We start from the raw sequence: 26,582 nt of genomic DNA on the forward strand, positions 1-26,582 counted from the left end.
TGACAGCCAGGAGGCTGAGAGGTAGGGTATGTCCAAATGTGAAAGAACTGATATCAGTTTATATTTATTAGTAATTTTGTATTAATATAACTTTTCATAAAATAACTGTATCTTTTTGTAATATGGAACTCTTAATCTCAGGGTCATGGGTTTGAGCCCCAAATCTGATGGAAGATTCCTACATTGCAAGGGGTTGGACTAGATGATCCTTGTGACCCCTTCCAACTCTACAGTTCTGATTCTATAACTTGCTGTACACCACTTAGAGATATTTTAAAATATATTAAGCAGTATGGAAATCACATAAAAAGAAAGAAAGAAAGAAAGAAAGAAAGAAAGAAAGAAAGAAAGAAAGAAAGAAAGAATTGCTTTTAGTGCATTTTATATTTATTGGTATTTTGGAATATGGCTTTCAGCAACAAAATACACAACAGCTAACACCAAGCTGCTGGTGTTTTGCTGGCTCTGAATGAAAAGCACTGCAAGATTCAAGCATGTCCTGGAAATTTAGTTCTGTGCAATTAAAGCCCTGTTGGATTAAAGCCCTCTTGCCACCCTAGTGCAACAAATCCACTTAAAAAAAGAAAACAAAACTGATTTTTTTGCTGTTAGGAAAGTGATGGGAAATGCTTTGAAAAGTTTGTGGTTAATGAACGATTAACAAGGAGATTTGTAAACGCCCTGCAAGCAAATAAGGAAGAATGTTTATTGTGGTATAAGCTCCCTGCAAAGAACTCAGAATGAATACTCAATAAAGATTGAATATAACCTAAGCCCTGTGTAATCAGATTGAATGCGCAATAAACAGATTGTCTGGAGGACCTCAAAAATGAAAATGCCTGGACTCAAGCCAAAAGCCCTCCACGTCACTTGGGAAAGCACCCCCAATACCAATGAGCCAGTCAACTTCCATCTGCTCATCATGCTAGATTCAATGTTGTTGTGTCTCAAATTTCTCTTCCTGGAAACCTCATCTTTGGCTCTAAAACATCATCTCACTTTCTCTCATTGACTTCAGAAAGCCCCCAATGGCTGTGCTAATCCCAAATACCAGGGGCAACCCAAAGAGAGACAACAGATGCTACCTAACAAGGCCATACAACAAGCCTGTGGCAGAGGCGGGGGTGGGAAATAGAGTGAGTTTGACTCTGAACCACTGAGCAATGCCGATTGCACCCACAACATGTCCAAGATGCAGCTGATCTATTCACTCCTCACTGTGGGTCAGAATAACTAAGCTGTGTTCTCCTTAAAGAGATAACAGGCAGAGTTCTTCCAAGTCTTTAATGAACTCTTGCTATCTATTCATCCACCGGCTGTGGCTGGAGCTGCTGTCATAGGTGGTATGTGGCTGAGAGCTAGTTTGGCTCGGGGCATTGATCCAGTTAGTTTCTCTGAGTCCACCTTGCTGCTGGTTTGCTTTCTCTTCTTGCTGGGAAAGTAAGCACTGCAAGTCCTCTTGGTCACTTAGTGGGTTCTTGCCATACTCCTGCTGAATCCAGGCCCTGTACTGTCAAGACAAAATCCCAGAGAAGCTGCATAAGATATGAAGGATGAGCAAAGACAATGCAGGCAATGCAGGTAAAACCAATTGGCACAGTGAAGCCTTTCCCAAGTTGGTGCTCTCCAGATGATTTGGACTACAACTCCCATCAGCTTCTACTGGCTGGGGGCCAGTGGGAGTTGTAGTCTTAAGTGTCCAGTGGGCACCAGGATGAGGAAGACTGGCCTAACAGGTGTATGTCAGAAGCACCTGGCCTTATACAATTATGATGAAATGACAAGTGAATGCTGTAGTCTATTTTGCAAATGGATTCTTACTACATTGTTCAAATAGCCACCTAAGTGGGGAGGTTGTCATTGACCACAGCAGTTTCTCTGGTTTGTATCCCCTGCCTTATGTTATTATTAGCATCCTACTCAATATCTCCTTTTTCTCCCCTCCTCTCTTGTCTGCTTGCTGTGCAAAAATATGACAATTAAAAAAAAAGTTTTTTTGGAAAAAGCAGCAGCTGTGTTTTCAATGCAGAGTCATTGCTGTTTGGTTTTGAGCAAGACATTTGAGCTAGTTAAACAGGGGGACAGGGAAATCACACCCTGTGTGTTCAATTCAACTCAGAATAAAAGTTGCAGGAACTTACCTAAAACCATGTGAGTAAAGAATTAGGAAATAATGAATACATAACCCTTACAGCTGATTCCCCACGCAAGGAGGATCCCTTGTGAGCGCCACCTCCCACGCACAGCTGTGCTAATGGTCCCCTGATCATTCATGTCCTTAAGTGGGCTACCCCCAGCCTATTGGGGGACTTCCAGTGGGATTTTTTTTTTTAAGATTGCATGTAATAATATATCTGCCCTCTGGGCCATGGAAATCTAATGCACAACTTTTATTCTTTTAATCAGGAAAGCATGCAATGTTTTGTTTCAAGGCGGAGGTGCAATGCTGCTAGCTAGTCACACAGTAAAAAGGAAACTTGGTTTATTTCCTATCAAGGACTTGCAAGTAAACAATGTGATCCATAACCCCAAACTGCCTCAAAGTAACCGATCCTGCATTCACGGCAAAAGTCAAGTGTCATTCTGCTTGGGTGGGTGGAGGACTCTGTTTTGCTTGCACCCTGCGTGAGACTTGGGTTTTTGTTTTACTAAGTCTTTGGCTTTCAGGGAAGTTGCCTGTTTTCTAGAGATATTTTTAATGTGTATTATTGTTTGTTTGTTTCTTGAATGGGTGATGTTTTGCCTGCTTTTTGGTAGGTTCCGAGCTTTGCTAGTTTTTCTTCCGTGAAATGGGTATTTTGTGGTGCAACCGCAACAATTCCTTAGATTTCCAAATGTGCCCCTGAGCCTAAAAATGTTCAAGGACCTCTGCATGTTAAACTCTCTGCTTTCTCTGCAAAATAGGTTGTGGGCAGCATACCCATACTCAGTTACCCACTGAAAGCCATGGCTATTAATTTCAATGGAGACGACCCTGAGAAAGCCATATAGACAAGAGGGCTTTGCAAGTAGCTTAGGCTTCTGGTGGAAACAGTGGCTGTCTGCTGGAATGGTTAAGCTGTGTCTCCACCTACATGCAATCTGTGTACCTGTAAATATAATGCAAACATTGCAATGCGGGGGGGGGGGGGAGTCACCAGGACCAGTAGCCTCCTTCCCAAGAAAACCAAACAAAGGGAAGCACCTTTCCCTGGATATCTTCACAGTGAGGGTAAGCACAATGATATTGCTATTTTTATTTCTCTTATCTGCTGCTTTGGACATGCTTGTCAGTTGGAAGCCAGCCTCAAAAAAAAAATTAAATACATAAACTGCCTGAGAAACCAGAGATAAGCTGGTTGGCTTTGCCCTGTGGAGCAGAACATCAGTCCTCCACACCCAAGTCTCGCAGTCTCCGCCTACAGATATAGCTGCAGCACAGAGTGACTTTCATTTAGAACTGAAAGTGAAAGTGGTTCTTGCCACTTTCTAGAGACAAGAGGAGCCCTGTTCAATCATATCAAAGGTCAGGGTTGCCACCTTTGGTCAGGCCAAATAAGGGACTGGTCGGGGGGGAGGGGGAGAATTGGGGGGCTAAAAATTACTTTACCTGGTGCAGAAGTGACTTCAAATCAATCCATTACAATTGATTTGATATGGGCCTATGGGCCTACCTCTCTCTCCTCCACTGGACTAGGCCCCTGCAAACTGCTTCTCTTGCTCTCCAACCCATCACTGCTCCCCTGCCCACACAAAACCCGAGACTGCAGTGTAGCAGACCTGTGCACTGCAGACCCCCTCTCTTGCTCTCTGCAACCCACCCTCTGCCTCCTGGAAGCCCACAAGCTGACCAAAAAGGCAATCAGGGACGGACCTGTTACTATTTCTGCAGCAGGCACGGTCTCTGTCTCCAGCATCCTATAGCTACCAAATCAGCATAAAAGGGGAGCTTTTTAGCTACTGAGAAGAAGTATTCTCATCCTTGGTGCCACAGTGAAAGGAGGTGAGTCAGCCACTGAGGATTGGCTCCTAGGGTCACTCTGGAGATGGTGCTCAGGAAGAGCAATAAGTTCTTCTGTATCTTCCAAAGCTTATGTATTTAGGAGCACAGAACCATTAGGTCCAAATCATTTGCCCACACACGTGCACAGAAAATAGTAGATCTCGCTGAAATACAACAAGGGATCTGCACAGATTGTTTCAATGCATCCCTTCTTACTATCATTGTATAATTGTAAGATTGTTCTATAAACTTAGGCTGTATAATGTTTATGACTACCATGAAGGGACCCTGCACAATTTACCACTACACCCCTTGGTGTGTCATGGGAATGGATATGGTCTGGGGGGAGTTCCAAGGTCCAGGTAGAGAGGCCACATTAGGCCCTCTGGCCTGAGGTTTCCCAGCCCTGCCCTTTCACATAGAACAGATCTGCATTATGCCCCAAAACAAACAGTAGTAGAGTGAAAAGGGCCACTTCATATCTTCAGCAACCAAATATCCTTCCCTGGGGAAATGTTCTGTTCTGCGAGGAGGCATGCCTGACGCCCAAGTCAGCTGAATTCATGGGGGATGCCCAAATCAGCTGAATTTGTGCCCTTTGGGGGAATGCCTGGCTCAAATAGTTTTTGCAAACTGTGGTACATTTTTCTCCGAAAGCCTTCTTGTGCAGCACCACCTCATCTTTCCACCCTCCTTCAGCCCACTCCTCAGCATGGGATATTCTCAGAATATCCTGGAGGTTCTTTATTTTTAAAGAAAGCAACAACTTTCTGAGAAGGGAAGTTAAAGCACAGGGCACTAGACCCGTAAATGTTGGGAGTCAGGAGGAACCTGCGGACAGTCTCAGCTGTGAGGCATGCTCACACTGGGTTTCCTTGGGGCACTGGGGAAAGAAACATTTGCTGCAAAGAAAAAGTACTTTCACTTGCTGTCTCACTGTTCTTCAACAATCAGCTTAGGGCCAGGACACCTTCGAAGGATGGCTGTATTTTGGTACAAGTATTGTTCAGAAAGTGTGAATTAGGGAGATTTGCCTATCAGTGCAAACTGACTCTGATTCCTCTCTCATCACTGTGTGAGAGAGGAACTAGGAAAGAGCTAACTTTCAGGTATCTCTGAAGACATGAACCTGAAAATGTTCAGAAACATGAAGCCTTACCTCCTTGAGCAGAGTGACTTCATACTCCTGAAGCTGTTCCTGGAAGCCAAAGTTGGGGCTCACATAAGAACGGACAGCTTTGGTGGCTGTCAGGCACTCTTCCCAGCCAAAGTTAGTGACCGTCATGAGGTAGGCCACCAAGATGGTGGTGCTGCGAGACACTCCAGCTAAGCTGTTGAGCGGAAATAAAGGAGCAATGTTTTCAATTTGGAACAGGAGTGAAGAAAACCCATGTTAAGATTGTGCAAGACCCCCAAGTCTTGCTCTTTCCACTCTTGGACATATTCCCAAGTTTGTACATGCATTCATGCATCATAGAATTCAAGATGGACGCCCTCTTATCAAGTACCGTTTTGCATTTCGTCACCTAAATGGAGGATAAGGCTATCAACAGCTGCTAAATACCACGGCTCTATTCTACCTCCTTTTTCAGAGACAGTATGCTGCTGAATACCAGTTCCTGAGGATCACAAGTGGAGAGATTCTGCATGTATTCAGGTCCTGCATGTGGCCTTCCCATAGGCATCTGATAGACCACTATGACAACAAGATGCTGGACTCAATGGACTTCTGGCCTAATCCAGCAGGGTTTTTCATATTTTCTTGACTTTATTATTAGCTTTTAAAATCCTTGAGTCTTCATTTATTTATTTAGAGATTTCTAGCCCATCCGTCGAAAGCCTGCCTGTGAAATATGCAGAGTCGCTTACAGCAGTTTAAAGTTACTGTGTTTTGTTGTTGCTGTTTATTGCATTTACCGATAACTTTATACCATTAAAAGTTTCAAAGTGACTTGACTAGCTAAAATATAACAGATAACAGCAATGTAAAACTAGGAAAAATTAAAACCACCAACAATATAAAATATATAAAATGCTCATCCAGCAACGTATTACTAAGGACAAGTCCTATCCACCCCACTAAAAGATGAGCACCCCCGTAACAGGCAAAATTAATTAATCTAAGGGCTGGGTAAATAGTTAGGGCTTAGCCTGGTGCCTAAAGACTGACAAAAATGGTGCCAGGTACATCTCCCTCAAGAGACCATTGCCCAGACAAGGGGCCACCACTTAAAAGGCCTGTTCTCACAGGGGACTTCTAATGGCAGTTTATTGTGGACTCTGTTCTACTCAGGGCTGCAAGCTTTTTACAGGGTCCATATGACATCATCCTCATCAAAATGCTACGCAATGTTATTTTTTCATTTTCATTTACATTTTTTTCTGCCGGAGATTTGGTAAGTTAGAAAAAGAATACTCCAGAAAGGGTAAATCCAGATGAAATGGAAGGGGACGATATGGGATGGCCTTATGATGGGGGCGCTGTTGTGTGGATGCTGCAAAAAACGGACTCCACCATGAACTGCCACGTGGCAGACCCCACAGCACCAACAACATAGATTTACAATGCCATAAAGGCAGAGGTCACAGATTAAACATGATTATTTTTTATTTGATTAATTTTATGACTCACTTGCCACGGAGCATATCAAAGCAATTTCAGAATTATTAGTAGTAGTGGTATTAAATTCCCGACTCGCCCTTCACTTTCAGGTGCCAGGGCAGGTTGCAACAATTTAAAAATCAGCATTAAAAACAGTTAAAACAAATGGGTGGGTCCTGAAAACACATGTCTCAGGTGTCAAAGGCCAGGGTAAAGAGATGCAATAAAAGCAGGCAGGCTACAATAAAAGCATATAAAGCAATTACGCATATTGTTAAAACAAGGGCATTATATATATATATATATATATATATATATATATATATATATGAAAAAACCATTACATGTATAAAAACTTGACATGATCTTGGTGTGACTCTTGGCTATCAAAATGAGAGACAAGCAGGGAGAAAAGGCTTTGAAATGATGGACATGGTTGATGACAGATGCTGGGAGTGGATTTGACAGTGAGAGTGGAGTGGCTCATCGCCCTTTTGAAGCCTCTACTTGGCTAATGAAGCCGTTGGCTAGGATCCAAAGAATGGGGCAAAACGAAGGAGGCAGAATAGAGGAGTGTGTCTAGTCGGCAGCGGATATCTTCATGCTCCAGCCCCACCCTCTGCAAATGGTTTCTGCACAATACACATGATACATTGACTGGTTGTAAAATCTGAATAAATTTGCTGCAGCTTGCATAAGGAATCCTTTTTTTTGGGGGGGGGGAGTAGCTAAAAGCTGCAACAGCATGCCAAACTAATCCTTCAGTGCTAGCTGAACGGAACAAAAGCAAGACTTGCTTCTTTAGCTCAGGCCATTGGTGTTTTCAGAATTCCAACGATAACATCCAGCTTTAGGGGAAAGCAAAAGGTTGTTGACAGTGCAATCCTATCCATGTCCACTTAAAGTAAAAGTATGCTCACTTTACCATCTTAGAGCTCAGCAAAGTTGTTCCCTGTCCCCCAGGCATTTCACACCTCTTCCCTCCCCCCCCCCCCTACAACTGTTCACATCAGCACCAGCTTCAATTCATCTCTGTTTGTGTGCACACCAGGGAGCACTGACAGAGCAAAGATGTCTTTCCCCCATGGCAAGAAATGAACTAGGAACAGCTTAAGGACTGCAGTCAGCGGGTCACTCCTTTGAGAAACTACAGTGCCATACAGTAGTACTGTAGAACAAGAGATACATATGCATTTTGGATAATGTTGTATGAGCATGGATTAAAAACCCAGCACTAGAATCACGTAAGTGCACAGCAAACAGGAGTATGAACACAGCCCAGGGATGCTTCCAGGCTGTTGCTGTTTTCTGGTGGGACTGAATCACATATCAGCAAATTCAGGTTGTGCAAGGGAAGTTTATTTGGAGCACAACAAATCAGCCCCCCTAAAAAAAATAAGTCTTTGCAATAAGGAATAGGAAGATGCACAGAAAAGTGTGGGATAATGTTTCCTTGATGCAACAACATCTGACCTCCCCACAAACTAATCCGAATGGACTCTCAGTGACTACCGGGTGTCACCTAACCTCCCTGCAAACTTTGTACAAACAAATCAAGCTGAATGCTCAATAAATTTGTCACCTGGAAGTGGTTGAAGTCCCGCTACATTCAATACTGCTTCCTTCCGAGTATGCATAGATAGGATTTCAGCCTTTATTTTTCTCCTATCTCAGCCTATATTAAACTCTAGCAAATTTGCGTGACCTAAATGTATGTATATCAATCAATCTCTTTATAATGATCAAAGACCAGTATTCAAAAAAGAAACTTTGCACAAATTTATAAAATAAAACAAAACCATACAAAATAGAGAACCATAACAATAAAATTACTAGTAAATGTACTGTACTGTAGAACACCAGGAACAGAATTGTGAGTTTGCTAAAATTCATCCCTGGTAGGTATTTAGCCATCCTGGAAGAGGTGAATGCCTTGTGATCTGGAAGCATAAAATGCATCCAAATGTCCTTGGAATTTCTAGTAAAAATGTTAGGTATATCACGAGGAGAAGAGCAATACATAAGAGCATGAGTTGTTGAATCTTCCTCTCATGATTCACAGGGACATTTACGTTGACATTAGGGAATTATTTAAAACCTCCCCTCCAAAACAGCTAGTATAACAGCATTTAAATGCACCAGAGCGAAGGCTCTGTGGTGTTTTGGAACAGAGAGCAGATAAAGATGGCTGACTGTTTGTAGGATTGAAGTGCTCTGTCAATTAAAATGTTATTTGAGGTTAAACCTAGATCATTTTGGCATTCAGCATCTGCAATGTGTTGCCTGAGTATTGTTCAGGCCATTTCATTTCCCATGAAGATAAGATAACTCATGGAAAAACCCATAACACTGCCACTTTTCAGACAACGATTGTTTCAAGCCTGAATGAAAATCATCCTGCAAGGTTAAGGGAGCCAGATCAGTCGAGTATGTATGTATAGTTTAGGAATGACTGCCAGCAGGTTTCCAGAGATATATAAATGTCCGTATACATATATTATAGTGTGCTCCCCATCCTGAAAAGGAAAGACAGAGAAAAGCAGCTCACCAATGAATGAGACATCCTCCTCCATGTAGCCGACATTCATGAATAAACTTGATGCACTCCTTGAAGTGTTGTATCCTGAGAGCAAAGAAGAAAAATTAGGAATTGTTTGCCCTGAACTAGAGATGAAGGTGAAATTTGATTCAGCATGAGAACCAAATCACAGCTATCCTTCAAAAAGTGTTACTCATCCAAAATTTTGTGATGCAGTTCTCCAGTGGAATAATGTTTACAAAAATGCATATATTAGGGGAAAGGGTGCAAATAAATGAAGGCTTTAATGAAAATACCATACAAAGATGCATTAAATTAGGGGAAATTGCTCGCAGAAATGTGGGAATGAGTAAAAACTGCATGCAAAAATGTGTTTATTAGCAGAAATTTGCTTTGACGTGCTTTATATTGTGTGTTTTATATTGTAAACTGCCCTGTGATCTTCAGATGAAGGGCAGCATAGAAATTTAATAAATAAAATATAAATAAATAAACTGTCAGCACCCTAACAAACAACAGTTCCCAGGATACTTTGGAGGAAAATGTAAGTGTTTAAATTGATATGATACTTCTTTAAATTTATGGTGTAGATTTGGTCTAGGACTCAGGGTCATCCAACTGAGTAGATCTTAAAAAAACTAAATGAAGTCCTTCATCACACAATGCATTATTATTAATTCACGAACTCACTACCACTTGATGTGATGGTGGAAATTGACTTCATATTGTCAGTATGTTGCAGGGCAGATTGAAAGTGACAAGGAAATGCACTGGAAAGTGTGGAATGAATGAATGACTAATGGGAAGGTGTAACAACACCCCTCAAACAAATCAAGATGAACGTTCACTGCCGTATAACCACCCTGCAAACATATCAGAATGAATGCTCATTAAAGACCAGACCTAATCTAAACTCTGCATTAGCTTTGTGCAAGCCACTCAGGAAGAATGCTGAATAAACTGGTCATCTGGAGAACTTAGATGGCTTTCAAATGGAAATAGACAATTTCATGGAGGAGATGAGCTTATTAGTGGCTCATAGGTGCGCTGGTAGCTAAATAGAACCTAGAGAACTATACTGTCCAAGGGCAGTATAGCTGTGAATGCCGAACGCAATTGCAGGAGAGGCTTGTAGGCTTTCCAGAGGCATCTGGTTGGTGAAAAGGTGGCTGCTGGAATAGATGGATTGATGGTCTGATGAAGAAAGGAAGTGCTGTAGCTCAGTAGCAGAGCACATGAGTAGCCTGCAGAAGATCCCAGGTTTAATCCCAGCATTTCCAGGTTTTAGACCCCTGTCTAAAATCTTGGAGAGCCACCGCCAGTCTGACTCAGTATAAGACAGAATTAGGCAGTATAAGACTCGGTCCCCAAGGACGTGCTCTATGGGGAACTGACTTCAGGCTCCAGGCACATTGACAGACCAACTCTGTGTTACAAAGATGTCTGCAAATGTGACATGAAGGCTGACAACATCAACCCTACCCTGTGGGAATCCCTTGCTGACAACTGCAGTGCCTGAAGGCAGGCAGACAGGTTGTGTATCCATGGCAGTGACCAGATGAGGAATGACTGTGATGTGCTCAGGGAGAAGAAATGCCATGGTGCATTTGCAGCAACACAACTATATGCCTTCATCTGCCCCAGCTGCAACAAAACATGTCTGTCCTCTATCAGTCTCTACAGCCACAGCAGGCGGTGCACTCCTCCATTGTCTACCAAGACAATGCCAACATGTATAAGGCATCTGTGCAAGCCTGCACCCTCCTAAGTCTGCACACAAGGGGCACAAGATCACCGCATCACATCGCTGAGAGTTATCCACACCTGCAGTCAGATCTGTGCACGTTCCTGCCCCTCCCCCTTCCCTTTCACCCTTTAGTGCCACTCCTTTGATGCTGGCAAAGGAACTGACAGACCTCCTTTGACCTTCACTTACGAAAAGGAAATGAAAGAAAAATGAAACCAAACAAAGGTGTGGGCAGCGCCAGAAGCAATGCCAGTAAAGAGGCACTTAACACTGTACGTGGCAGTCAGATTTCCTGCTTGATGATAAGCCTGGTAAACTTGAGGCATGCTGAGAAAAAGAAGACTCATCCCAGGTCCTTGACACCTCAACAAAAGGTGTTTCCATTCACAGAAATAACACTCAGGTACTGTAAAATCCCCTTCTCGATTTCTTCACTCTGGCCTGATGAGAAGTTGATGACGAGGTAATGAATCCTCTCAGTTTGGTAATCTATTTTTAGATCCTGAGTGCAGAATTGTTGTTTATTTAAAAGTCAAAATGGAATTGTTGTTGCTGCTGCCAGTGGTGTAGTGTGGGGGAGCCATGGGGCAGTTGTCCTGCACACAACATTGTCAGGGGTGCAAAATTTCAATACCCATTGCTGCCTCAGTACAGCTGCCCCCTTTCGTCCCTGGGCTCCATTGAAAACGGCTTCTCCATGAGAACCAGAAAGTGACCTTTCCATACAACAGAGTGACTCTTCTTTTCTTATCTCTGAGGCTGCAATATCCTGGGTGATGTTGACACCATTAGGCAGTTGAACGCACATGTGTACTCTGTCCATTTCCCTCCCTCCTACCCACCCGCTACCCACAGCCTCGGGAGCTGGCTACCCACGCTACACCACTCGTTGCTGCTGTTCTGATGAGATGGCTAGTTTTAACTGATCTTAAGATATACTAGCAACCTCATACCCATTATTGCTCAGGAATTCTAAAAAACCAGTGCAGTTTTGAAATCCTTGGTTAAAATATCAGTGCAGTTTTGAAATCCTTGGTTAAAATCAGTGCAGTTTTGAAATCAGTGGTTACAATCAGTGCAGTTTTGAAAGGTTCAAGCCCACCATCTTGATTCCAAATGGCACCCAATTGTATCTCAGCATAGACAAAAACCCACTCTTCGATCTCAGGAACTAGCATGTAAAATCAGGTGATGATAACTTAGGAGATGTCCAGATGCATAGCAAACAAGCAACTTTCCACAATATGCAGGTCATGCTACATTCCTATTTTACCCAAATACATATTAAGTGGTACATGCATTATTAAAATAAATAAATGACCCTACAGCAGTGTGTAGTTTTCTCTGTTTTTCTTCTTCTTACAGGAGTAGCACCTGTTGTGCCATGAATTATAAAATGTTTCATAACCCCTGGTTGGAAGTTGGCTAGTCTCAAACAAGCTATAGTTAAGATTAACCACAGTTTGGAAGACACAACAAACATGGCAGGGGAGAAGCTTCCAGTCTCCTGGTGGTAGGGCTGAAGGAGAAGAGGAGGAAGTGTGAGAGCCAGAGGCTACTTGTGGGTCTTTTCCATCATGATCAGACATAGCACCCTTTATCTGCTCTACTCCACTCATGACCAGAATGGTTAAAGCACCTCCACATGGTTTTTCCTCCACTCTTTCACTGCAAGTTTCTGAATGTTGTGAATGTACAAAATGGTACAGTCATCATTCTGGACCAATTTGCAAGGAGGAGGAGGAGGAGGAGAAGGAGGAGGAGGAGGAGGAGGAAGAGGAGTTTGGACTTGATATCTCGCCTTTCACTCCCCTTAAGGAGTCTCAAAGCGGCTAGCAATCTCCTTTCCCTTCCTCCCCCACAAGAAACACTCTGTGAGGTGAGTAAGGCTGAGAGACTTCAGAGAAGTGTGACTAGCCCAAGGTCACCCAGCAGCTGCATGTGGAGGAGCGGGGAAGCGAACCCAGTTCACCACATTATGAGTCCACCGCTCTTAACCACAACACCACGCTGGCTGTGGTTAAGATCACCGAGGCTGTGATCTTGCAGGTGTGGAATTAAAACCCTCTTGGAAAGCAAGAGTGGGTGGTGATGGGTCACAACCCCCACTTTCAGCCCACTAACTATGGGTCATTCCAAGTCACCCAGTCTCATCTGGACTCTTGGGGGGGGGAACCTTTCTAAGTTCACCAGGATTGTGAAATTCAGAGTCTAATGCAATGTGCAGAAAATAACCCCTTAAGAGCAAAACTTCCTTCCTGTGGCCCATTGCTTAGAGGCATGTTATGATTGAAAGAAAAAGAAATAAGAAGGGAAGGGAATAAACAAAACACCCTCTCCTCCCCCCCCCAAAAAAAAACTTGCTGGAGCAGGACTTTCTTGTCAAGCTTCTCAGTCCCCTCAGAGGGAACCTTTAGCTCAGGGAAGGGGCCCTTTCATCTGAGGGGGTAGCTTTTCAGTTGACATTGAGACACTGAATCCTGTGCCCATAAAAGAAAAGAGATCAGGTCATGCTTTGTCTTGGGGGTAAAGAACCATTTTCAGCCTGAGGGCCACATTGCCTTCTAAGCAGCCTTCTGGGGGCCACATGCCAGTGATGGGCAGGGCTGGAGGCAAAAGTGGGTGGAGCAACAAATGTGAATTTTCCTTTTTTACAGACAGCTAGTTTCTACACACTTTCACACTGTCTTCCATTCAGCGAAATGAACAGCAGTGTCAGAGTTCAAGGACAAATTCGAGGTTAAGCACTCAAGCAGAGTCAATGAGTGAATGATGTGGTCTAAGGAAATGAGGGCATGGCCAGGGAGAGGCTTGGAGGACCACATTCAGGGCCCAGCCTGAGGTTTCCCATCTCTGCTCCATGCACTAACATAAGATGGATCAGTGTGTTGATTACAAAACCGGTTTCTCTGATGAACAACAAGTGAGGAAAACAGGATTGCTCTCCAGGAAAGCTAGCATGTTTGCATTGTATACAGGCTGAAAACCCTGAGAGAACTTACAGGTTTTGATTCGAAGAGTCTGAGGCTGATATGCAGAGGTAGGTCATGTCCTGTGAAAAAACAGACAAGCTTTACAAGGGACTTGTGCATTCCACTTCATGCAGGAGGCACAGCACAGTAAACAAATGGAGGGACATCTGCTACTGTTCTGTGATAGTCCTCAGCGTAGCCTCAGATTTGTTATTTGCACTTAGCACAACCTCATCTGATTAAGAGCCAAACAACTCATTATCTTGGAGCTCCATTTTAGAAATGTGTACTGACCACGAGATTCAGTTCAGACCACAGCATTGTAAAATAAACTTGAGTTGGCTTAGACTAAATTGGAGACTACCTGGTCCAGCTCTGGGGTCAGATTCTGCTTCATTCCCTCCAGCACCAGGCACGACTGGGGAATCAAAACATGGCCACAACTTTTTTCCCCCTTTTGAAAGCCACCCAGAGTGGCTGGGGTAACCCATTCAGATAAGAGGCATATTATTATTATTATTATTATTATTATTATTATTATTATTATTACCCACAGAAGTGGATAAAATTTGCAGACATAGTAACCCATCCAGGTTCAGGGGTACTTCTGTTGGACAACTCTAAAATGTTGTCATTTGAAAAATAATAATTGTGGCACTATGGAAAACAGCACTATTTGTAAGTCTGGATCATTGAGGTGCTCCAGGGCTCCCTGCTTCAAACTGTGCCCCTATGATGCTTTCCCTTTTCAGAGCCCTAGCATAACAAGTAATTATGCCCCAAATCTGCATTACGCCCTCTGCACCAGGTTGATGGAAGAGTTCTGATCAGATGCAGCCAGCCTGATGGAAGAGTTCTAGGAAACATAAAACCTTGCTCACTGTTTTATGATGCTTTAATAAGCCCCAATGTAGATGGTTGCTGTCAGATGACCTGTTAGTTGAGCATTGACCCTCCCTGATCTCTTTCCACTAGGTGTGCGAGGGCCCTAAGCAACATCAGCGGCTTGCCGAGCATTCATTCCAATTTGTTTTCAGGGAGGTTGGAATCATAGAATTGTACATTTGGAAGGGATCCCAGGGGCCATCTAGTCCAACCCCCCTGCAATGCAGGAATCACAGTTAAATGTTGTTGTCAAGGAAATATCCCAGGCATTCCACTGCATCTTCCCATCACTTTTCTCATCCCCATAAGCCTAATGCTATGGTGGAATAGGTTTGCTGTGCAAGAGCACCAAATCAGCTTAAATGTGAAACCTGAATACCGTCATACCTTGGATCCCGAACGTCTTGCGAGTCAAACATTTTGGCCCCCAAACGCCGCAAACCTGAAAGTGAGTGTTCCGGTTTTGTGAACATTCTTTGGAACCCGAACGTCCAATGGGGCTACCGCAGCTTCTGATTGACTGCAGGAGCTTCCTGCAGCCAATTAGAAGCCTTGCCTTGGTTTCCAAATGCTTTGGAAGTTGAACGGACTTCCGGAACGGATTCCGTTCGATTTCCAAGGTACCACTGTATCTCCAGCAGAAAGGATCTCAGGTGGCAGGTGTCTGTGGAGAAAGCTCTCTCTCTTCCCAAGACCCTGGATGGTTGCCACCAGCCTAAATAGACAATACAGGGCTGGAGAAGCCCATGGTTTGAGCTGGCATATCACAGCTTCCTATGTTCAGATGCAGAAAAAGAGAGAGGGCACTGATATGGTCCAAATTAAGCATCAAGCTAAGCACACCACAGAGCAGAGGCCTCATCCAACTTGGGTCTACCTGCTGCTGCACAATTTTCAGATTGTTTTCTATTGGACCAAGTCATTCCCAACTCGGTTCATCTATACGTAGGTTGTTGCTTTTTTTTTTTTTAAGGGGGGGATGCAACACCACTAGTATCGAAAATACTTTTTGCGGAGAGTGTTGCAACACGTTTGCAACAGTAAAATCTTCCAGGCAGTTGCTAACCTCTCCCTCTCCTGTCCTCACCCCACCCCATCCTTCCCAGGCAATCACACAACAATACACATCAGGATTAATTACTATTCTCCACTGAAGCTTCCTCCCACCCCTGCTCACTACCAGAGATGGGACCCCCCCACACACCACCCCCATGCACACTCTCTCAGCACTTGCTGGAGGGCTAGGCATGGGAAAGGAGCTTGACTCTGCAATTCTTTTTGCCAGAGTGACAAATTGCTCAATGCACCCGTGTGTTTCCAGTTCCCCTTTTCTCCCTGGCCTCATTCACTCCATCATGTTGTAAGACCTCTGCGCCCATTTGCCATCTGTCTGGCAAGTCTGCAGAGATGCGGTCCAAGCAGCTGCGGCTTTGGTGAGCGGTTTTTGCTCCCTGCATTTGATTCCCCCCCCCCCCTTGATGACATTAGTCAGTATCTCTTACCAAGAAAATGGCTTTCATGGAGTTCATTTTCAAAATAAATACATACTGTATTTTCTTGGGAAGCAGAGCAGCATGTATTGCCTGGGCAAATTCACCCACGCAAAACAACACCATCAGTACACACACACACACACACACACACACACACAACTCTCTACAACTGTATTCAGTCATGAGGTTTATTGCATTAGTTTTACTGGTTACAATGCTAGCTCCTCTATCCTGATTTCTAACATGTCTTTTAGGCTACATTCACTCTATAAATTTAAAGTGCTATCATGCCACTTTAAACAGTCATAGCTTGCCCTAAGGAATTCTGGAAGGTGTACTTAGTTCAAGTGCTGAGAGCTGTTAGGGGAACCCTGATTGCCCTCACAGAGCTACAATTCTCAGAGTTCCCTGTGAAGAGGAGTTGATTAGTAAACCACCCCAGATTTCTTTGGTGGAACTAAATCTGTTAAAGTGGCATCACAGTGCTTTAAATGCAAGGTGTTAGTGTGGCCCTGGAAACAGCTAACACAGAAATGAGCATTGAACAGCTGCTAGATTTCGAGGAGTGGTTCTTTGGCTGTGTGAAGTACCACATAAAGTGTGAAAATTATCAGGTAAGGAAACATCAGGGAAGCAGAGTAAACTGCTATTAGCAGCAGCTGCATCAGAATATCAGAAGGTGCCTTGTATCAAGTCAGATAATTGGCGCATATAGCTCAGTATTGCCTACATTTACATTGGAGAAATGCTAGCCAGTCATAGAATCACAGGGTTGGAAGGGACCCTGAGGATCATCTAGTCCAGAGTTCTCAACCTTTTTGAGCCCACGGCTCCCTTGACCAACTGCATTCTTTCTAAAGCACCCCAGTATGACCAGTGGTCGAGGATGATGGGAGCTGTAGTCCAGCAACTACAGATTAAACTAACTATGAAGAAATTATGAACATGCACTCTTGCTGGAGGGATGCAGATTCCCCATCCCTACACTAGGCAAATCTGGCATTACAAGAGAACTGAAAGCAAGATCTGTTAATGCACAGTATGTGGAGGGAAGGAGGGTTGGGAAACCTGGCATAATCATTTCTGTAATTGCACTGCCCTCTACTGGCTTGTGACATTTCATAACTTCACCACAGAAATAATTACTGTCATGCATTCACATTTTAGCTGGGGAAGCCAAAGAAATATGAATGAATGGGGTGGGAAATGGCCTGCAGCTGGGGTCCCTAAAGCATTTTACATATTTTCCAGCTGTCATGTTTTAAGTAATCGGATTCCTCCTTATTGCTATGATGCAAGATGCTCCAGATTTCCTCTCCGTACTCACTTCCAGCACAGGCTTAGCATTGCTATGCACCGACAAGATGTGTGTGATCCCATTCTTCACTAAGTTCTCTTTGTCCTCGGAATCTGGAAAGAAAGAGAGACTTCTAAGATCCAAGATGAATAAAAAAGGCGCATTAGTTCATAACCCTTGCTTTAATCCAGCAAAGACCAAAACAAGATGTTACATAGCAAGATGTGTGTAAACTTTCTCCCATTTTTTAAAGGGAAAAGCAGCCTCTGGAAGCTGCAGATTTATCCCCAGAAAAGTGCTATGGAGGACTTGACCCTTTCCCTTCTAGCCAATCCAAAATCTCCCTCAAGAAAAGATATTGGTACTTATGTGTAGCATCTACTGTGGTCCTTGTGTTCTTAAGCAAGGATTTGCCCACATTTGGACATTATTTAGCTGTTCATCCACCTCTCCACCTCCTGTTGAATTAAATCACAGCAGTCCACCCACACATATATTAATAGCAACTTCAGTCTTTCCCATTCACAACAGGAGGCTTCTGTCTTGTGACTGTCCCCACCTTCTGATCTGTTGATTCTAATATGTGGGCTGATTTTATTTTTATTTTTTTCTAGTGTGTACGTGTTTGCAAGGGGGCTGTTTGGCTTTTAATGCTGTTAATTTGTTGTGTGATTTTTATTTTGCATTTCAGTTCTTGTTTTCTCTCTTTTCGAATACTATATAAGACCCTTTGGGAAAAGCACTTGATAAGCGGTATATAAATAATGCAAATAAACAACTACAGATTGAACTAACTATGAAGAAATTATGAACATGCACTCTTGCTTTATAACATTAAATCATGTGGATGGACCCAGCCCCAGATTAAGACCCTTAAAAGAACTGAAAATATTGTTGTGCCCTCCCCGCCCCTTATGTAACTCAAAATCAAAGCAATGCTAAACCATAAAATGAAATTTTGTTTTTCAAAATGGCACAGAACTTACCTGTATGTTAAAATGACACATATGCCTTGTGAAACACATGGTCCCTTGCATTATATCAATCTATGTCAGAAGGACACTTCCTGGCCTTGGTGGGGATAAGTAATAATACTCCTAAATCTATAACAATACATACACCATGCAAAGATGAAACCAACTCATCATTTCATAGTTGTACTAGATTCTAGGAGGAGGAGGAAGCAGAGGCCACATACACTGCTCATAATCAACATCTGCTAGGAGACAGGCAGAGTTTGCAAAACACTTACCCCTGATGTTTCCAAGGTACAGCCCCCCCACAACCTGAAAATAAGCCAAGAAAAATAATTAGTGCTGCAAGCACTGTCCCTTGTGAACAAGATCCTCCTGGGCTTATTTTATTTATTTCATAAAATTGATTGTAAAAAACAAGCAAACCTCAAAGTGGTTTACAAAAAGATAAAACAAGAAAACAAAAGAAAATATTACAATATTTTAAAACATACAGAAAGTTAAATTACTAAAAATAATAATTAAAATTCACACTTTCTATGCATCTGGGTAGGCTTAACAGTAATGTTTTTTAGAGGAAAAGAGATGGAAGTATCTGCCTATTTTTGTACTCTTCATTTCTCATTTTTCCAATCTTAAATTCAATTCTCCACATTTCTGCAAGAATGGTCTCATTTTAAAAAAAATATATATCATGGAAATTCTTCCACATTTGGGGAAGAATTTCTCCTGGCACATTTTTGCACCCAGTTTTGAGTCATATACATGTTTTTGCATGCAAGTGCTCATAATGCATTTTGGTATATGTCCATTAATGTATTCATTTTTATATTGCTCTCATATTGTTTCAGGAAGTGCGAATTTGATAAGTTCAGCTTTAAATGTCAATGGAAATAAATTCCTCCCCAGTCCCTTCTCCCAGAGCACACAGAATGAGGACCAGTATCTACTGGTAGATCACTGAATGATTTGCAGTAGACCAACATGGATTTCTCCTCCCCTCCCCAACCGATTCTTTAACCATTGCAATAACTTCCCAATCCCCAATCTCGGCTTCTGAAATGAAGGAAGCATGAGAGGAGAGAATTCTGAACAGATTTTGGGGGCAGGGCTGTAGCTCAGAGGCATAACATCTGCTTTGCATGCAGAAGGTCCCAGATACAACCTTCAGAATCTCCAGGCATGGGCGTAGCGGATTTTTTTTTGGGGGGGGGGGAGTGGACTTTTGTGGGAGGGCAGGACTTTTGTTAGTGGGGGCAGAACTGACGTGATTGGTTGGTTGGTTAGTTAGTTAAGTATTTCTATTGTTTTACTTGATCTGGGGGGGGCAGCTGCCCTCCTCCCGGGATACGCCCATGTCTCCAGGTAGGTCAGGGAAAAGCTCCTTGCCTGAAACCATGGGAGCCTGCTGCCAGTCAGTGTAGATCAGCCAGAGCTAGATGCACACATGATCCAACTCTGCATATCTATCATCTATCTATCTTTCTATCATCTATCTATCATCTGTCTATCTATCTATCTATCTATCTATCTATCTATCTATCATCTATCATCTAATCTATCTATCTATCATCTCAGCTTCCTATGAGAGGACTGTGAGCTCAGTTCTAGGACTTGGGCATAGATTTGGTGCCTTTTAAAAAGCAGCATTCTGAATCCTTCGCCCACTGCCAGCCTCACAAGGAACACACCAAGCGCCAGGCAACCTAAACATCAGGCCTTCCCGGCGTGACCTTTCAAACAGACACGGCTTGGCTTCACACCAGCAGCAAGGGTCTGCTGTGGCCCAGAGACTCCATGGCTCTGTTTTGCGTTTCTATAGCAGCCAGCGCAGATCTTCCAAACAACTCCACTACGAGACAGCATCCAGGGCAGGCACACACGAAGGTGCTATTTTTAAATGATTAGCTTGAGACATTTGAACAAAACAGGACCCCTCTCTCTCATTCCTTCCTCCTGCTCTGAAGAGCAAAGAATAGTTACAACGTGCTGTGTTCCCCGCCTGCCTCCTAACAAAACGAACTTGGGCAGTGTGGTATAGTGGTTAGAGCGTCAGACTAGGACCTGAACGAATCAGATTTTGTAGAAAGCATTATGACAATGAGCTATCCTCCATGGTAGGTGGTGCCTATAGGAGCTGGTAGGGTGTAAGAAGAGGGAGCCCAGCAGTAGGTGGAGCCAGAGCCAGTGGCAGATGCAGACAATTACTGTACTAACTGAGCCAACTCAGCCAACTAGTTTTGCCCCCATCCTCCTCCCTGCTGTGTTCTACAAGGGCAACATTGAGACTAAGGAAGATGAAGCTGACAGGCAGGGCCACCCTCCTTGGACTGGTTGGAAGTAGGAATGCAGGCAAGTAGGAGCAGGCTGAGTTCGGTGGGACAGTGTCCCATTTGCCCTAATAGACCTGCCTCTGCTGAATATCCTGCCTCCCTTTGCAGGAAAGTGAGCCAGCCAGCTGAGAAAACCTCTTGTCCGCAATTATTTCAATCCAGAAACAGGGAGGTCGGCAGTCTCTGATTTGAGCAGGCATTTTTATCTGGGTCAGAGGATCTAATTTTAATTCAGTAAAGCTGTGACTTTCCCTGTACAGGCAGTAAACTGATCCCACTGCCAGGCACCCAGCTGCATGTTAAACAAATAGTTCTTCAGTGAGTTGTTGTTGTTGTTAAAAAGAATACCAACCAATATTGCTGAATGTCTTCTGATAAAAACAGGAGGCTGCAGCAAGTGTAAGTGGGGTGGAAGGCTCACTAAGTGGGAAAAGTAAACTGGAGGGAGTTGGGAGTTCTCTGGAGACACAGACCAATAGTTTAGTAATCCTTCTAACATCCCTGCAAAGTAGGCCATTGTTGTTATCGCTCATATTGCATGCAGACAGGGAAGGCTGAGGGAATATAGCTTGCTTGGGGCCACTGTAAATTCTTCGCAATAATAAGTATTTCTCTGAATTACCAGTTGCTGGGAATCTCAAACAGGGAGAGTGCTGTTGTGTTCAGGTCCTGCTTGCTCGCTTCCCAACTGGGGTATCTGGTTGGCCACTGTGAGTGTTGGACTTGGTGGGCCCTTGACCTGATCTAACGGGGGTCTTCTTATGTCATGAAAAATTGAACTAGCAGCTTCTCAGCTCATCCTTCCATCCAGCGCTCTTCGGTGGAGCAGCTGGATAAATTTACATGATGGACTTAATGGTCTTACAGCGATGATCAGGTGTGCTGCTTTAGTCATGGAGCTGACAATCAATGCTTCTTTTCCCTCTACTCTGCTGTTCCATGGCTTACAACTACCTCTGCATCCCTGATATGTTAGAGCCATTCTCACCAAGGACCATGTGAAAATTGCTGATGGTTTACTGCTGAATGTTTTTTTCTGTCTGTTGTAGCAGTTGTGATGCACTGTGCTCGATACTGTATGGTTTTTAATTGTATTTTTATTGTTTGCTTGCTTCATTCATTCATTCCTTTATTGATTTATTTATTATTGCATTTATATCCCACTTTCTTTTTCTTCAGAGAGCTCAAGGTGGCTAACATGGTCCTCCCCTCTCCATTTTTTATTCTTACAACAACCCTGTGAGGTAGGTTAGGCCCAAGGTCACCCAGTGAGCTTCAGGTCCTTGAACCCTGGTCTTTCAGGTCCTGGTTGGACATTCTGAGCACACTGGCTCAGTGTTTACTTTTTTACATTATATACTATTGTATTACAATTTGCAATCAATCAAACTGAATTTCTAATGAAAGAAGCAATAAACATACAATTGAAAATCAATATGACTACTGAATGCAGACATGCTTTGAAAGACTACCTGAGTGAAGTTTCTGGACCACTGGTGGTCCACAGTTTGAAAACCCCTGTGTTTAAGCAAAAAGCCACCAAAAAAGTCGGTTTTGCCACCCCGATTAAAAATATGAAAGTGTGCATCAGGCATAGGCAAACTCAGCCCTCCAGATGTTTTGGGACTACAACTCCCATCATCCCTGACCACTGGTCCTGTTAGCTAGGATTGATGGGAGTTGTAGTCCCAAAACATCTGGAGGGCCAAGTTTGCCTATGCTCAGACTCACTTAAATCACAGCCACATTAATGGATAATTAGAATTTGCTGCTGCTGCGGTACTAACACATACCTGACAATACTGAGCCAATTTTTGAGGTTAAAATAATAAAAACATTTACATGCCTACCTGGCTGCCACAAGATTATAAAGTGTTTTTAAAAAGGAAAGGAAGGGAGGACACTGGGATGGCCAGCATCAAGCCTGTTCAGCCCCAGCATACAGTGCCTGTTTGCTGCTGCTTCCATCCTCGTCATGGGTGGGGGAGGGCAGGAGACTGGACTTTGGCCCTGGGGTGCGGCCCTGCTGTGCCGCCAGCTGATCCACAACCGCTCAAACCGAGCCTTATTTCTTTGACATAAATTGCTTCACTGCAGACTTCGCCAACCTGGTCCCTTCTCGATTTTGGGGGACTACCAAGTCCCATCAGCCCCAGTCGTGCTAGTGCGGTCTCGTTGGCCAAGTGTCCAGCCAGGACCCAGGAGACCAGGGTTCAAATCCCACTCAGCCATGAAACTCATTGGGTGACCTTGAAGACCAGTCCCTCTCAGCCTAACCTACACCCCAGGGTTGTGGTGGGGATTTAATGAACAGGGGGAGAACCATGTAAGCCAGCTGGAGCTCCTTGGAGGAAACAATGAAAATGCAATAAATGCAACAAATAATAAAATAAAATAATTTACTACCTTACCACCCCCAATCCCACTTTTTATTAAGTTGCAATGAACCCCAAGGATTGTACCTTACTCATCCCGGTCCCCATGCCACCTTTGAGTTCCTCAGCAGGCAGGCTCACACACAAAACCCACAGTTGCTCATTCCAGTTTCCCTGTTTGTCACCAGGGCACTGCAAAACATAAGGAGAGAAAAGGGAGGGAAACACCCTGATAACTGAGACTCGCTTTCCTCCTCTGACTCATTCCGAAAGGTGCGTTTATCTGCTGAGGAGTATTATGGGCCAGGAAGAGCATGCGCTGGTTATTATGGGGTGGGGACTTGCAGGAAATCTCCATACACTTACCAGCTCTGCCGCATCTGAAGCGGGAGGACAGAGTACCAGGCAGGAACTGACACACACAGAAAGAGAAGCAGCAAGGGTCACAACAGGACACGGAGGAATGGGGACTCGGGATTCTCACCAAGATCTGCAGATCTTACGTCACCAGCTGTGACATGGGATCCTTGGTCAGTTGCTGGCGGACTCCTGTGTGGGGCATCGATGCTTGCCACACAAACACACACACTCCCCTCCCATCTCTGCTTCATGAGTCACTGTGCTACAGCTGTTGCTGCCAAGTGAAATGTCTAACATACTGTTGCAATGCAGAGGTTCTGCCTTACTGAAAAAGACAAAAAGAGGGGAAATCACCATTACCCTAAACAAACTTGGGGAAGGGGAAATAGCTGTCCCCCCAGACTTTGCTTATCACAGAAACCCTTCAAAATCTGCAGTTCTCTGGATTTTGCACCGCAGCTACCCAGCCAAGTAATGTGCGCAGACATTGCATTGTGTTCAGACTTGAGTCAATGTATATATTGATATTAGGGGCTCCCCCCCCCCCGCTTGCTCTGCCCGCCAAGTCTGCCTACCCATTTGCCAGCCACCCTTCCCCCACCCCTGACCAAACACTGCTCCCTTTACCCCTCAACCATCCCCTTGCCTCCTCCCCCCACCAGTTTGCTTCCAGTCCCGTTCTCTTTAAAAGGAGGGAAGAGGCACTTCACAGAGTGACTTGCTAAACCACTGTGTGAAGCACCTCCTGCTTCCATTTAACCTCCCTTACATTTTTATGTATAAAGGAAGAAAAGTCATGTACAAAAAAATGCATTGTATTGGGGTTTCGTTTTGTTTTTTTGCAAAAATGTGTATACTTTGCATACAAAAATGTGTTGGGGGGGGAATAGGCTGGAATTTCATGTTTTTTAAAAATATCTTTTTTAAAAAAGATAATTGCAAACTGATGCAGAAATGTGGAAAACTGAACTTAAGTTTGGAAAAATGAGAAAGTAAAATTGTCATTTGCCCGTTCCTACCTCTCAGGTAAAGGCTCCAGTTCGGCTGCTCTGGAGTCGTGCTAGGAGCTTCCTCGGAGACGGCAGCAAAGCATCATCCGCCAGCAGAGGCATCAGCTCCTTTCTGCTGCAGTCATGCTTTCTTTGGCCGAGATACCTTCATTCATTCCTTGCTTGCACCTTTCCAAAGCCAGCCTCCAAAGAAAGGAAGCAGGAAAGGGACCTCTGTTTTGGTACATTATCAGGATTCACCTGAAGAGGGTGCTGTTGCAGAGGCCAGGCAGCCTCCCGCACAGGGATTTAGAAAAGCAGGTCAGCGACTGTAGAGTCAGTGAAGGCAGCTAGTGCTATTTTCAGGCACAAGCCACCGGGCAAAGCACTTCAGCTCAGAGGGTAACCTCCCCCACCCAAGCGATCCTTATATTGCTAGGCTGCAAGGGATGCAGGACGCAGCTGGCTTATTAGCTGACCTGCAAATCCCTAATACCAGGGAATGAACTGCAAAATGCTATTCACAACAAGAGGCAGTGTGGTGTAGTGGTTAAAAGCATCAGACTTAAGAGCTAAGTGCCTAGGGCTGAAATCCTGTCCCTTCTCAGCCATGCTCACTGGCTATCCTTGGGCCAGCCATGGTCTCTTATCCTAACCTACCTCACAGGACTGTTGTGAGAAGAAAGTAGGAGGGGAACCCTGTACACAACCTGGAGCTCCTTGGACGAAAGGTGGGGTATAGATGTAATAAAATAGTATAAAGGGGGTTGACAAGAGCCGATAGGGCTGAATCACACCTATGTCAATACATCCCCTGAATGTGACAAAATTTAAATCCTTCTCATGCAGTAATAGTGACAGGATCATTCATGGCCCCGCAGCCGTATTCTGCAGATGTGAACCTTTACAGCTATGCAAACATCCTGTGCGATCTATAGTAGCTTATGGCTTTTGTTGCTGTGCATGAACAAGCATCAGTCATGTTCACTTTCAGCTCAATATGCAGGTCAAGGGAAGAACAACAGGAGTGACCCCTCCCACTCCCTCCTCTTCTTTGTGCATTGATTCTCCACTGAATTTTGGGGGGAGGGGGAGAGACTCCCAACTGTCTGCATGAACTACCTACACAGAAAAAAAGCAGGTATGAGAGTTCCATCAGCAGCACTAGAGATTATCTGTCACTAGGCCTGCTCTTATCTTGGATTGTTTCCAAGTTACACTAAAGAGCACCAAGGTATTATGAATTGGCATTCACAGATGGATTTCTCAAAGTAGTGTCATGACATCTAAAGCTGCCTGTAGAGGCAGATTGCAACATAGATCAGATCTAGTGCAATGTAGATTTCAGGTTAATGATATTCTGCAGTCATATTTGTTTTTGCCACCAATCTGACTTATTACTGCCATCAAGCAGCTCCCTTTGCCAGCTCAGCCACACACATACCCTGTGGGAAGCCAAAGGCAAGGTGGTGCCAAGCTTTGGGAAGGCTTCCAGAAGGTCAGCCCTCAGGCAACACCTTTGCTGCATTGCAGTAGCAGAAGCTGCTGAGCACTTGGTGCAGAACTTGAGCTAATTCAGGGCAGCAGCATCCGAACCTACAGGCATCGTTGAAGGCAGATTTATTGCCTACATTGTGTTCTGCACACTCTCAAGTTTTATGCAGAATGAGAGGTGTGGTTTCCCTGCTGATTACAATCTGTGGCACAGTGCATGTTGGCATGTCATGCAGCAGTCCTGCCTTTCAGCATGCACTCAAAAGAACACAGAATCGGTCTTTTGCCAGGCCATTTCTGGTGCCGTGGTTTGACAACTCCAAGCACTAAGTGCTTATTAAAAATGCATCAGCACACTAGATGCTTCCAGAGTTGCTGGATCACATAAGATGCATTTGGTATTTCAGCAGCCAGAATGCCCCAGAGATATTTTTTAAAAAGATTATCTCCAAGAGATGGTCACAAAGTCTTTTTTTTTTTTTTTAATTTCAACTTTTAATCTTGCTGTGTAGATTTTACATCTAAAAATATAGCAAGAGG

General features: G+C 43.9%; 1 protein-coding gene across 2 annotated transcripts; it reads right to left on the reverse strand.

Annotated features, from left to right (window-relative positions):
* Positions 1–369: 369 nt before the first annotated feature.
* Positions 370–24,759, reverse strand: LOC310682766 (dual specificity protein phosphatase 22-A-like). 2 transcript variants are annotated; one of them, XM_083451981.1, is made up of 10 exons: positions 24,579–24,759; positions 23,684–23,884; positions 23,566–23,611; positions 23,287–23,391; positions 18,770–18,803; positions 17,548–17,630; positions 13,873–13,922; positions 9,133–9,207; positions 5,142–5,313; positions 370–1,510 (listed from the first exon to the last, which is right to left on the reverse strand). In XM_083451981.1, the coding sequence occupies exons 4-10, from the start codon at positions 23,305–23,307 to the stop codon at positions 1,298–1,300; spliced, it is 648 nt and encodes a 215-aa protein (XP_083308107.1). In that variant the 5' UTR covers positions 23,308–23,391; positions 23,566–23,611; positions 23,684–23,884; positions 24,579–24,759; the 3' UTR covers positions 370–1,297. The 2 variants fall into 2 exon arrangements, with proteins under 2 accessions (XP_083308107.1, XP_083308106.1); XM_083451980.1 differs by lacking the exon at positions 24,579–24,759 and having other exon boundaries at positions 23,566–23,688.
* Positions 24,760–26,582: the final 1,823 nt, after the last annotated feature.

Source organism: Podarcis tiliguerta (genome assembly GCF_965153285.1).
Source record: "Podarcis tiliguerta genome assembly, chromosome: 8".
NCBI classification, from domain to species: domain Eukaryota; kingdom Metazoa; phylum Chordata; class Lepidosauria; order Squamata; family Lacertidae; genus Podarcis; species Podarcis tiliguerta.